Source organism: Scleropages formosus, chromosome 3 (assembly GCF_900964775.1).
Source record: "Scleropages formosus chromosome 3, fSclFor1.1, whole genome shotgun sequence".
Taxonomy (NCBI): Eukaryota; Metazoa; Chordata; class Actinopteri; order Osteoglossiformes; family Osteoglossidae; genus Scleropages; species Scleropages formosus.
Window position 1 is genome coordinate 2,633,186 of NC_041808.1, and position 13,913 is coordinate 2,647,098.

At 46.0% G+C, this 13,913-nt stretch overlaps 1 protein-coding gene across 1 annotated transcript; it reads right to left on the minus strand.

Moving 5' to 3' along the window:
• Positions 1-4,928: 4,928 nt before the first annotated feature.
• Positions 4,929-12,956, minus strand: arhgap19 (Rho GTPase activating protein 19). The gene is made up of 10 exons (XM_018736266.2): positions 12,888-12,956; positions 10,981-11,237; positions 10,503-10,583; positions 9,201-9,410; positions 7,922-8,148; positions 7,255-7,341; positions 6,547-6,612; positions 5,888-6,058; positions 5,588-5,692; positions 4,929-5,090 (listed from the first exon to the last, which is right to left on the minus strand). The coding sequence occupies exons 1-10, from the start codon at positions 12,929-12,931 to the stop codon at positions 4,929-4,931; spliced, it is 1,410 nt and encodes a 469-aa protein (XP_018591782.2). The 5' UTR covers positions 12,932-12,956.
• Positions 12,957-13,913: the final 957 nt, after the last annotated feature.

Here is a 13,913-nt window from a genome sequence, read left to right on the forward strand (position 1 = left end):
AAGCCCCCTCCAAACTGCTGCCCCCCCTACACACCCCAGGATGGCAGGAAACAATCAGCTTTAATTTGTGTGTGTTTGTGTCTGCGTTTAATCTGTAGAGAGCCCAGCCAAGCCTAGCAGAGTGTGTGTGGTGGGTGGGAGCTACAGTGACAATGTACCAGTCCCAGTAAATCACGGTAAACCCCACCTTGGCAAGCACCACGTTTCTCCACATCCAAAATCAGCCCACAGGGGCCAGAGAGCACCGGGAGGGTCGGGAACACAGGCGGTCCAGCGGAAGGTGAGGTGAGCCAGTGAACCGCTGGACCTGGAAGTGAAAAGAGGAAGTGGAAGCCCCTTGGGGGGGTCGGAGGACGCTGCCAGGTTCTTGGAGGCTGGAGAGAGAGCGAGAGAGAGAGGGAGAGTCTTATTTATCTGGTGTTCAAACAGAAGGGCACAGGGGCAATTTTTATGAGCAAACACACTGGGGTGGGGTGGGGGGGCTCTTTGTTCTGCCTCCGACGAGAACGAGCAGCGTCGGCCTCCTTTCCATTCAGCAGGCAGGACCCCCTCCCTCGGGCACCTGGAGCGGCGGCGCACAACCGGAAGCGGAGCTGCAAACGCACTTGTCCATAAATTAGCAATAATTAGTATTTAATAATGAGGCTATTTAATCTTTTGTAGTGTTTCCCGGTTCGCGCTGGGGGGGCAGGTGGATGGATGGCGCAATTAGCCGTTTCTGCGTTTTCCACAGAAAATGGATGGGTGGGGATGAGAGCGCCCCTGGCACACATTGCGGGGCCTCATCTGGGGGGGGGGGGTGTTGATGTGCCGCGTGTGTGTGGCCACGAACACACACACTGCGGGTTCCAGTCCTGCTCAGTCCGTGTGCTGTTCACACGTTCTCTCCAGGTGCTCCTGTTTCTTCACACAGTCCATGTTTGGGATGACTGCAAACTGTCCTTTGTATGTGTGTGTGTGTGTGTGCGCGTGAGAGAGACATTGTCCTGTACCCTGCTGCATACCCTATGCTATCCAGCTATAGACTCTGGACCACCGTGACCCTAAACTGGACAAGTGCCTCCTGTTACCAGATGAATGAATGTGTTTTTCAGCTTGAATTTCCTCCCTGTTTCATCTACACGATTCACACACATTAAAACACCTTCAGAGGTCAAAGGTCAATAAGATGAAGGATGAACCTGCCCTCCGCACCGACGCACGCCAGCCGCAGCCGTCGCAAGCCAACATTCCATGGAGGCGTAATCCAGTTTTCATGTCTGTCACACCCAACGAGTTATGGACTCAGAGTAGGCAACGGGCCTCACTCTCGAACCCACACCATACAGCGATTCCCTGGAATTGGACGAGAACGATCGGGGAGAGCAGACTCTCCATTTCTGCAATGACAAAACATCCCAAAACCAGCACACGCACTCCTCAGGGCACCGAGGTCACACATTCACAGACTGGAGCGCTCACTCACCGGTGACCTGTGGTCTCCTCCACAGATTCCCAGTTTTGGCTCCAATGCGGTGGTCCCTCAGAGCTGCTGAATCCCTCTCAACATTCATAAGGGTCTCAAACATCTCTTCCAAACTCCATTCTCTCCACATCTACATCATTTGTCACAAGTACCTTTGTATTTCCCATCAACGTAGTTACTGTTAATGTTACCCGTGTTAAACACTTTGTACCCCGTTCCAGCACAGCTATCAGTGTAACACACTGCTTTCGGCAGAGCAGCGCACTGGAGCAGGACTTCGAAGAATCCCCGTCACCACCTCTCTCCAGACATATCCCCACAATATTCTTAATTCACGAATACAAATCATGTATGTGTGTATGACTTCAGCAATAAAGGTACCCGCACTCTGCTTTGAGGTCAACAGGTGGCAAAGTGGTTAAGGAACCAGATTTCTGACTTCAATGTTCTCGGTCAGACCGAGCAGCTGAGATCTGATATTTTGCACTTTGCTGATGTATACTTCAGTAAAACACTAAGCTGTATTAATCGATATTAATTGATCCAGTGTGCCATGCTGCAAGCTTTGCAAATCAGTGTATTTATTAATAGCCGAAATGAAAATTACAGCAAATGTGCACAAATTTGAGGAAAAAACCTCAAATCACAACAGACTGACCATGTTTGATACAGAACAAGATGCTATTAATTTACTTCTCCTCTGTGAAGTCAGCTGAGTTCAAAATAACCACGTACAATACCTTGAAAAACAGGGTACACATTTCTTCTGCCATATCGCCACCGTGTGGCTGAAAAGAGCATTGCTCCATCGCCCCCCCCAAAGATTTTGTGTCGGGATAAAAATAAAAACAAGCAAATGAGCAGAGTAAAAGTTTAATTTAAAAATATCTCAGCAAAAACCTGACAGTGTTACACATTTTTACACAGAAATACACAAAGAGCAAATATTAAGTTGGTTCCACAATGTTGGAACGTGTAACAGGTAAACAAAGAGAAGCTCCTCGGAGGTCATTCCAAACCGGTGACCAGTGGTTCTGTCCCGTTCGTTTCTTACAACGATGATTAACGCACAATTTGAACAGCTATCTCTATGGCAACAGTGCTCAGCACAAGCGAGGGACTGCACTGGACAGGCCTTTCCATGAACATCAATGTCTACAGTCATCTCTCGCACACACACACACACACACACACACACAATATCTTCTACCACATTATGAAGGAGCTGATGGAAAAAATTCAGATTATCATTTGCTGCGAAAACCCATAAAAGAAGCCAAGTTCTCAGTACCGGTGCTGGTTTAAATCCAATTCTCACCCCCCGAAAAGCTCCAGTGAAAGAGGGTACTGCTTCTAAACAGGGTAAAACACCACCAGCCCCCCTCACTGAGGGACATCAAGCTGTTCCACAAGTGCAAAGTGACAAGTATTTTCAGAGAGGAAACCCTTTGAAAATGTAGTTTTTATTTGTGCAGTTTTGTGTTTTTTTTTTTTTTTTTAAAGGAAAAGTCTCTGCTGATGCTTGATCATTCAGGCCCTTTAGACGAGAATGGTGTCTGGAGCAGAACCTACAAACATTTCGGAAGATGTGAGTTTGGAATCGTGAAGGTGAAGCTTCCTGCGCAACAGTTTTAATTAATAATTAACTTTTCCAAATACAACAAACACCAATTCCACTGACTTGGGCAGATGATGGACCCCTTGATATTTTACAAAAACCAACACACCGCACATTTTAAGTCTGGTTCCACCTGCTAATTCTTGGCAACATTCCTTCAAACTTCCCTTCTACGGATTTCTGCAACTGCCGAACACTGCAGCATGACCGACCGACCGACCGACCGTCCGTCCGTCCGTCCGTCCGCCCGCCCGCCCGCCCGTCCGTCCGCCCGTCCGTCCGCGTCCTCTCCTCCTCGTGCACCGAGCCAAAACCCGTTTCACATTCGCCGCCTTCATCTCCAGACACGTCACACTGACCATCCGTCCGCCGAGCGCCAACACTCTCCCCCGAACACCTGCGTTTCCACACACCTCTCCCAGGCTCTTCACACGCAGCACCGAACCGCAGCACTACTGGACTACACCCACAAACGCGTCCCCCCCAAGACATGTTCACAGCAAATTACTGCACCTTTCCAGCAACTGAGCGAGTAAAGCTCCTCCAGGACAGCGCTGTGCCACCCAACCCAAACCCAGCCTCCACCTTCCGAAGCCATTGTTAGAAAGGACCAGCACCATCACGAACCCAATAAAACGTCTCCTTACAGTGGAATCTTGGGACACGCAGCTGCATCCCGGTAGTAACCCAGAAGCAGCCTCCAGAAAGGGCTCCAAGGACGAGCACCAGCCTGCGTGGAGAACGTCCCTGCAGAACCTGCACGGGACCCATCAGCTGCGGCATCACAGCTTATTGCAGAGAGTTAAAGGTACGGAGAGTAAAGTAAAACATTTCCCATATCACTGAGTTAAAAGTTAATAACTACAGTCAAAACATCACTCTCATGAGCATATTGATTAGGCAAAAGTAATAATGTGCAGCTATAATTAGTAAAATATATAGTTGCTCAGTAATTCTGTAACAATCCTCAATGAGCTCATGCACTGTTACCATATTAAAGTGAGAGGCTACATGTGTACATGCACACAGCACGGACAAGAGAAGCATTCACAAAATCTACTCAAAATAAAGAAAATAAATCTGGTAAACAAAATCTGTCCCTGTTTCAATATAAATATACCACAGTTCCTGCAATTAAAAAAAACAAACACCAACACAGGTATGTACAGAGAAATCGGTATGGCTCAGTTACCTACGTATTGTATGCTTTTACCTAACACTGAAGTTGGACCGAAACCAAACGAGACACTCCCCCCCCCCCCCCCCCCCCCAATCCCACCACACCCCACAAACACAGCCTGATGAGTCGCTTCCCATTCACATTTTACACATTTCCCAACAACAGCGACAAACACTTGAACCATGTAATTACCCAGAATGCCAGTGGGCCTGTTTGCGGGACAGACCTAAACCCATTTGGGCTGAACTATGGCAGCGTGCGCAGCGCCCAGTGACGGGGTTTTACCATGAAACCACCACTTGTACATGGTCTTTCCACCTGTAACTCACAGAATTAGTACTTTACAATATATATTAAAATTTGAAAGTCAACTTGAAAAAATAAAAGTTAAAGTAAAAAAAGTGATAATCCCCCCCACCCTCCCACCCAGTGTAAGACAACCCTCAGTCCTAAACAGCAGACTCCTGAGCGGGAGAAAAGCAGACTCTTGCAAGTGGCTCCTGCAACAAAACAGAGTAAAAAGCACATTAACATCATGTTTCACTGATGATCCATGAAAAAACTGCTTACCGCCCTGCAACGAAAATGCACGTTCAAAGGGGATGTTATCATGACATCATTCATATTCATCCCACTATAAACGCGCAGCACAACGGGAGAAGCTGCTATTCAATGTTGAGGGTAGCAGGCCTGTAGAACCCAGGTGTCCTTACGGGTGTCAGGCTCGAGTTTTCCTTCCCCTGTTTCATAGAGGGAACATTGACCGCAGAGGGCATCGCTCTGCCCTTCCTGTCCGCTGCTGCCGCCTGGTTCCCCAGAACCTTCCTCTGTGCAAAAAGCAGCTCTGTCAGAACAGCACTATCACTGCTGGGCTCAACAACAGGCACCATTAACACCTGATCCATGTTTAATACTTCTACATATACTGTGTGTATATATATATATATATATATATATAAAATCAATCATTTCTGGAGAGCTCTGTCCGAGGCAGTCCATAACTACAGCACAAATAAGTAGGAAAAAAGACTCGTACAGAAAGACATCACAGACAAGGGGACAGCTGGTAGCACAGTGATTAGAGCTGCTGCCTTTGGACCAAAAGGTCACAGGTTTGCTTCCCACCTCAACTTGTAGTACCCTTAAGCAAGGTACTTACCCTAAGATTGCTGCAGTAAAAATTACCCAGCTGTATAAATGGGTAAATAACTGTAAGTAACTTAACACTGTAAGTCACTTAGGAGAAAAGTGTCAGGTAAATGGAAGCTACTGCTGCAAGACCTGCACTACTGCTCCACCTGCAGCCCAGACAGATAACGCTCACCTTGATGATTCCCCCGAAGGACCGTGAGCGGGGGTGCTTCTTGCCTGGGCATGGGGGCGTCTGGCAGTCATACCCTGGTGTCCCAGGCGTGGACTGTTTCACAAACTGTCAAAAGCAGAAAACCCACCAAGGTGTGAAGTCACTCACGCTCCTGACACTGCGAACCATTTCCATCACAGTGCTTGGGGGAGGGGTCAGGGGTCAAAGAAAGTTCTTAGTGCAGTAGCCCCTGCACTCCAGGCTGTAGAGCACACAAGGTACACAGTCATGTGGCTGTGAGGTGTGCGGGCAGCAGGGCACCTGGCGGATGAGCTTCTTCTTCCTGGCGGAGTCGGGCATGTTGGTGACGTGGCGGAAGAGCTCCTTGAGCGCCTCCTCGGTGTGGGGTCCCGCGCTCACGTCCGGGCAAGTGCGCTTGGAGGGGGCCGCTGGGTCTTCGGCTTCATGGGAGGGCAGAAGGTCCAGGTCATCCTGCGGAGCAGAACGAGGCGACGCTCTTAACCTCCTTGTGAACTCAAGAGTCACACTCTGGTAGTCAAATCACTACCTATCGTACGATACAATCAAAACACATCGTTGGAGAAACACGGCGTCCTGCACGTACAGTATGTCTGTGGCTTTTCTATAATGACTCCAACATTTTTGTAATGAATGAATGCAGCCAGCAAGTGGTACAGTAGCTAGAGGGAACTGCCTCGCAAAGGAGCTGCGTTCGAATCCCTGAATTGATACGGTAACAATTACTGTAATGACAATAACAGCAGCAACAATAAAAATAACAACAATAAATTAAACAAGAATTCTTGCAGAATCCATACACCAAAAGAACAGATGATAAAAATGAGGTAAATTACTCCGCCAACATCATTTATTCCTCACTGCTTATTATTATTATTTACACATCACAAAGATTATCTGAACCACTGTATTTGAAGGACGTGCAGCATCTCGGCAGTGACCTTAGACTGGAGGGTCTTCGATCCCGCAAACTGCATCCTGGCAAGTTCTCTGATGTACGGAGGCGCCTGCAGAGAACAAGGGGGTGATGAGCACACAAACATCTCCAAAAGCACCGCCGCCGTCTTCCCCAGTTCTCTCCATTCCGACACAAGTGTGAAACATGAAGCCTGGAAGCTGGTAGTTTATCTTCCTCCCTTTTTCAGTGTGATCTCCACCAGCTCACAGACACCAGCAGGAGAGCATCTCCCATCTGTGTGTTGAAGCGAGGCAGTGGAGGAGCGACGAGCTCGTGATTCCGAGGGTCGCCACCGCTCTTATCGCGAATATTTATCCGTCTTGGCAGAAAACTGCAAAGGCTCAGATGTTTGGGAAAGAGGCGCTATGAACGGCAGGGTAACCAGAGAACAAACCACTGCAGGTGCCAAAGGTGCTCCAGAATTTGTACTGCTTCGCGAGACACACGAGTGAGTGTGAACGGAAATGAGCGCTAATTAATCTGAAAACCCTCACATAAAAATAATGATGACACTTCCAGCACACGTGGCACGAGACACTCAGTGTGATCCGACTCAGAAATAATTACTTCTCTTCTGTGGATAAGCATAACGGAAGTTTACCAAGTGTAAGATTACCAAGTGTACAGTGTAATAATAATAATAATAATAGGATTGAAAAAGTTAGGAAAATATAAAAAATTCCTTGCTTACCCGGAACAGCTTCTGCGAGTGCTTGATGAGAAAAGCCATCCCGTTATTGAGTTTGTTTATGTTCTCCTGCAGGTCACTGGCAGTCATCTGTTTCACGAAAGGAAAAATTCCCCTTTTATTATTATTATTTTTAATTGGAGTAAAAACATCCCACTGATATCATCCCCATCCATCCATTAACAATAAACACTTCTCTGATGCTGGGTGGCGGTGGTCAAGAGCCGGTCCCAGACGCACAGGGTGTGAGACAAGGTACACACTGGGTGGGACAACATCCCCCCGCCCCCTACGCACGCACACTCTCACAAAACAGGCAACTAGAGTCACCAGGTCACCTGAAATGCACATCTTGTATTTACATTTATTCATTCGACACTTTTCTGCAAAGTGACTAAGAATGTTAATGTACTTACAATTATTTACCCATTTGTACAATTGGGTAATTTTACTGGAGCAATTTAGGGTAAGTACCTTGCTCAAGGGAACTACAGCTCAAGGTAAGACTCGAACCTGCGACCTTTGGGTCCAAAACGCAATGCAGGAGCTGCCCCTACATCGTGTGGCACCAGCGCTACCTGGCAGCAGCATCTACACGTACCACCTCCCAGCTCAACACGCAGACACCGGGCAGCAAAACGTGCGAAACGATGACGAAAGGGACACGTACGTTCCTGGGCCACATGACATGCGGCGCGAACATGAGCGCCAGGTTGAAGGCCGACATTCTGTTCCTGTCCTGCTGACGCGCGGTCTGGTAGAGCAGGTCCAGCAGGAGCTTCAGCAGACTGCGGTTGGCAGGTGGCAGCAGCATGAGCAGCAGCTGCAGGGCCTCGATCTGTCGCTCCTTGTCCGGCACAGATGTCTTGTTGCCCTTGTCGTCGAACAGGGTGAGCTCTGACGATCGGGGGAAGGTGGGCGGAAAGGACCATATTTCAGAACGCTTCACGGGGGAACCAGGTTCAAATTCCTGAAGAAACCCAACTGTTTGAGCTTCCTTCACAAACGGTTCAGTAGATGGCAGTGTGTTCAAGCAGGGCTTCACATGACCAGTGGACCAATTGTCCGGGACACACACTGTAAGTTCTCATAGAAATAAAGGCTAAGCGTCAGATTCGATATAAAATTCAAAATAAAAGGACGACCCATCGTAACAAAGGAACTCGAGCGACGTCACTAACTGCATCGTCTGCACTTTCGTTTCTGAAACATTTTCTTGCAGGAAAGCAGCAAGACCTGTGAAAAATAAAGAAAAATGGCCCCAATATTTTGGCCTTTTGGGAGATTTGTTCACTTTGGGGCCTTTTTTGTAAGTGTGCTTCCTTTTGTGTGACTCCGACTGCCTCGCTTTGAAAACACTTCAAAAGGATGTTATGCGCAGACATTTACTTCTTTTTGTCTTTCCAATATGTTCCAAAATGTGACAGGCAAAAAAGCAAACAGGACAGGTAAAATGTACCTGTCCTGTGGATACACACACACAAATAAAGGTCGAGTCCTAACATTTGAAAAAAAAATCGTATGACACGTAAACCTTTTCACAGAAGAGTCTGCAGCGTACAAATTCCCTCAACCATTTAATTGCATCATAGAGACCTTGTCTTCCTTCTGCTTGATCCAAAAAACACATGTGCATCAGGGGGTGGTCTCGCAAAATATCCTCAAGTAGAGTTATTTAACCAACACACCACATGCTGCCCATGTACCGACGTCATGTTTGTTCATGGGCGTGTCTCGTGCAGCACTGCGTCCAGGAGAAAGAAGGTCTTCAATGTCACAAATGGACAACTGTGCGTTCCCAACATTACAGGCCAGAAATGACCAGCGCCCTCATCCTGCCATCTGTAGCAAAGCTGCATTTTCTGAGCGGGGTATGAAACAGAGGCCTTGCGGCAGGACAGGAGGGTAAAGAAGGCCCCGGCGCAGTGCACCACGTTCCCGCTGCCCACCTGCCACTTTAAGATGAGCGTGGTAGTGGCGATGAGTCAACAGCGGTTCCGGAAGCTCCCCCAGGAAGACCTTCAGCAGGGTGGCCACGTCGTTGGGGTGGTAGTCTCCGGTCTCCAGGTCGATGTCCTCCCCGCTGTCCAGCATCTCCCTCAGGGCCTGCTGCCGGACGCTGTTCCCTGGGACCCGGAAGAGGCCCTCCACGTGGAGGTCTGAAGCAGCATTTACACAGAAGGACAAACAAATATTCCACATGAATGTATACCAAGAGTTACATTAGGCTGATAAAAGAAAACAAAACCTTCCTTTCCCATTTTCACAATTTCCGCAACTTTTCGACAATGTATTTGTTCAGATCTTTTTGTCATGTCAAGAAATTTATGAGATCAGATGTACAGTACGTTGCTTTGGAGAAAAGCGTCTGCTAAATGAATAAATGCAAACATGGACCTTGAGAGAGAAAAAATTAAAAAGTGAAAAAAATGTAGCAGACCATGAAATGTTCAATCATAAGGTGTGAAATTTTAATCAACTTAATTAAGGGGGTAATTATAGTCAGCTGCTGGAACGATATCAGGCTTATGATATCTAGGTTTCAATAGCCTCTCTGAATTTACATGTGCCACACAACTCTTCCTCAGTTACGTTTTCCAGTCTCTATAGTATCAGTGAAATATTTCATTATAAGCTGCATATAATAAACCTTGAAACTAGCGATCATGTTCAGGTCAACAGGTCAAAACTGTTGCAGGAGGACCAGTGATGTTATTCATAATTAGAAGTGTTTTGCTGGATACAGTGAGGTGAAAAACCCCTTTCCGAATTTCAAATGAATCCAACCGAGACGTTGTGGCAAAACACCTGCAAATGTTGCTAAAAATTAACTGAAGCTGTTCTGCATTGGAGCAGTGGGCCAAAAATCCTCCACAGCGATACGAGACCCTGGGAAACAGTTACAGGAAGTGTTAAGTTGCAGTCATTGCAGCGAAAGGTGCTGCAACCAGTCACTTGTGATTACTTTTTCATACATTTCACTATTTTTCGTATCTACACACCTCACAAATGACATAAACGCAAACCCGGTGTCAAATTTTCTCTCTCGGGCTCCAATCATTTACTGCTAGAACCAACAAAGACCTTGAATGAAATGCCAAAAAGCAGCAAAAACCAGAAAAATTCACAAGATTTCTTGAAAGCTCCTAGTGTTCTCCAGCAGCGAATGTGTTCTTCACAACTGCACAAGTGCCGAAAAGAGACCCACTTGCACAGCACTTGTAAGCAGAGGTGCATTGTGGGATACTCACTTTTGCTCAGGTACTCGATGAGCTGGTAGATTTGTGCAATTCCTTCTTCAGTCAGCGGCATTCCAAAAACAGCTCCCTTCTCTAAATACAAATATATTCAAACAAGGAAAAGGAACGATTACCCTGGTGAAATTGGGTGTAGTACTGGAGGATCGCAAAGTACCTCTAATAATTCTGTTACGGTGTTGACAAAACACTTGCATTTATTCATTGTTAAGGTACTTACAATCATTAACCCATTTAAACAGCTGGGTAATTGCACTGGAGCAATTTTAGGGCAAGTACCTTGCTCAAGGGTACTAAAGCTGGAGGTGAGGCTTGAACCTGCAACCTTTGGGTTCAAAGGCAGCAGTTCTAAGCACTGCACTACCAGCTGTCTATAAACTGCTCATTGACCAGTGCATTCAGTACACCTACACTATACTGCACCAACAAGAACTTCTCTAGAGGTTCCCATGGTTACGGGGGCGGAGCTGACCTTTGCGCTTGAGGAAGTTGAAAGAGCGGAAGAATCCGCCAGAGTTGGGAAGTTTGGGGTCCACTTCTCCCTGGAGCTGGGCGAACTCCGTACCGGGCAGGTCGATGAGGCGCGTGATGTTGCTGAGGACCATCTCCGCGAAGACCTCCGGGCGCTCGTGTCGAAGCTTCTCTACGAAGAAGTCCGGGTTGAAGATGACTGGCTGGCGGACCGCTGCGCAGGTCTCGTGGCTGATGATCGCATTGCACAGCGTGCCCCTGCGAAACGGAGCGAAACAGTCATCCCTGCTCCTACTCGAACCAACTTTTACGTCACTCATCCCTCTCGCATGCTTTTCTCCAAAATCGACTGTACAGCAGGTGTTTGTTTACTCTGATAAGATGCACAAGAATGGCGCACATGCGACAGAGCAGAATACCCTGCTTTAGGGACTGGATGACTGCAGAACGAGATCTAAATAAGCCTGACGAAACACCAGTTACATCGCAGTTACCACGTTATAATATTTAATCAAGGGTTAGTTTAAAAAAGAAAGTGATCCATTCCAAGACAACAGTCAGTGTCGCTCAGTTTTCTCCATGCGGGTTTCAGCTTTAAGGTACTTAGCCACGAATACAGCGGGGTAATTTTTTACAGTATCATTTCAGGGTAAGTACCTCAATCAAGGGTTCAACAGCAGAAGGTGGGACTGAAACCTGCGACCACAGACTCCAGAATCTGTGGCTCTAACCACAGTGGTACCTACTGTCACTGTGTTTCAACTGTTCAGCGCGTCAGTGTTAAGTGTTAGCGCTGCAGTTATTACAGTGCATCAGTGTCAGAGTTACAGTGTATCAGTACTGCAGATATTATACGGTATCAGTTTTACAGCATATCAGTGTCAGTGTTGCAGTATATTCATGTTTAATTGTTCATATTTAATTGTTGTGGTTAATCTGTTTGAGCAATCGCTGGCACCAGAATTTCCTTTGGGATGAATAAAGTTCTATCTTATATCAGTGTCGCAGTCTGTCAGTGTTACTGTATTCATGTCAGTGTTGCAGTGTGTCAGTGCTGCAGTGTATTCATATCCATACTCAACACTATTTATATTTATAATTATATCTATTATCACATCATATCTCTTACTCACACTCCCCTGCATTTGTACAGAACATGATACCTGTACATACATACAATATCTAGTGACTATTTTTGTATATATAATATTGGGTACTTTATATTTTTATATATTTTTAATCCTTCATTCACATATTGTTCTATCTTCTCATCTGTTTTGTCACTGTCATTCTGTCTGTGCTCTGGAAGTTTCTGTCACCAAGACAAATTCCTTCTATCAATGTGTGAACATACTTGGCAATAGCTCGTTCTGATTCTCATATCACAGTGTCGCAGTGTGTCAGTGTAACAGTGTATTCATGCCAGTGCTGTAGTGTGTCAGTGCTGCAATGTTTCAGTGTTACAGTGTTGTTTTCATGTCTGTTGCAATGTATTCATCATCATGTGACATGTCAGTGCTGCAGCCAGTGTGTCATTTACACTCCGCCGCTATGCGAGCCGTGCGCGCGCACACACACACACACACAATTATTTTTATCCTGTAACACACACTCTCCAGTCTCGCAGTCGTCAGGAACAGCGCCACTAACGAAAGATTTCATCGGACGCTCCCTCCATGTGTCATGATGACTGAATGCCATGGTGTCAACGCGTAGTAACAGCGGTGTCTCTGAGTCTGACGCTGGGTGTCTGTGTACCACACACACACACTCGACTCGTACCAAACTTCCCGCATACTAGTGGTGCGTCACTGAGAAAACAAAGCGTGGACTCCTTCGGTCGCTAACAATACTAAACCCCGAACATACGCCGTAACTTATGTCATTTCACACCATAACATTTATTACCTTTTATTTTGCTTCTTCACATTAGTATCCTTCCCTGCCGCCATCTTCCGTTTGAATCCTCCGCTGCGGCTTTCGTCACCGCCCACTATGTTTCTGATTGGTTTACTGTTGGAACTGGGCGTGGATTTTGTGCACGGTGTGGAATTGTTGTCATCTGATTGGTTTGTTTGAATTTCTCGCGCAGTTTGCATACGTGCGTTATTTAAATTACGCTTTACGTAGCGGTGCGTTCAGTGCAGAAGGCGCAAAATTTATTAATAATAATAACAACTTGAAACTGGAAGTCTTTGTGTGTATAGCGTGCCTGTGGAAATATGCATAATAATGACCCCAGGACTGAAAAATGAAGACGCACGTAGTTAAATATGACAGGCTAATATCTGCCTGGAATCACAGGACGTGTAAACACTTTAAATGTTTGCACTTTTATTTATTTATTGCCCACGATTTTACGATATGTAATATAAATTCTCAAGAAACATTTATATTGGGTGTAACGAAATAAGCGGTAAAAACATGAAAGCGAACCACAAGGTCACTTTTAATAAGGAATGGATACGAAAATCTCCATCATGTATGTAGCAAAAAACTTTTAACATTAATAAAACGGCAAAATGTAGTGTTCTTTAGTTCCCAAGCCAATAAATAACAACGAAGATGTCTCTACAATGTAAGAAAAATCATGCTTAAAGGAAATTAAAACGGAAAATGAATTATATCCACCCACCATGTACACAGAGGTGTTTTAATGTATTAGTTGTTATAATAACGTTATAATATAATGAAATATGCATATGTCTATCAGCTGTGAATGTCCTATTACCTGCACTTGTTTTCTGGTGTCAAAGTTCACTGTATAAAAGTGACCATCATGTTTTGCAGGAAAATCAGTCCTTGGACAAAAAGTCACTCCCCACATCATGTCTACATTCCTCCTAAATGTGGCTGAATTTTTGAGGGAAGTGAAAAGCTGCAGTTGTACAAATCATCTGAGATGGAGAAACAAGAGACAGGTAGTGTCCACTA

Excerpts from the sequence above, each read along its gene's own strand:
- arhgap19 (XM_018736266.2), bottom strand. The coding sequence starts at position 12,931 with ATGGCGGCAGGGAAGGATACTAATGTGAAGAAGCAAAATAAAAG. Across the intron at positions 10,584-10,980 it reads CAACTTCCTCAAGCGCAAAG|AGAAGGGAGCTGTTTTTGGA; the intron begins GTCAGCTCCGCC and ends ATTTGTATTTAG. Across the intron at positions 9,411-10,502 it reads CATCGAGTACCTGAGCAAAA|ACCTCCACGTGGAGGGCCTC; the intron begins GTGAGTATCCCA and ends ATGCTGCTTCAG.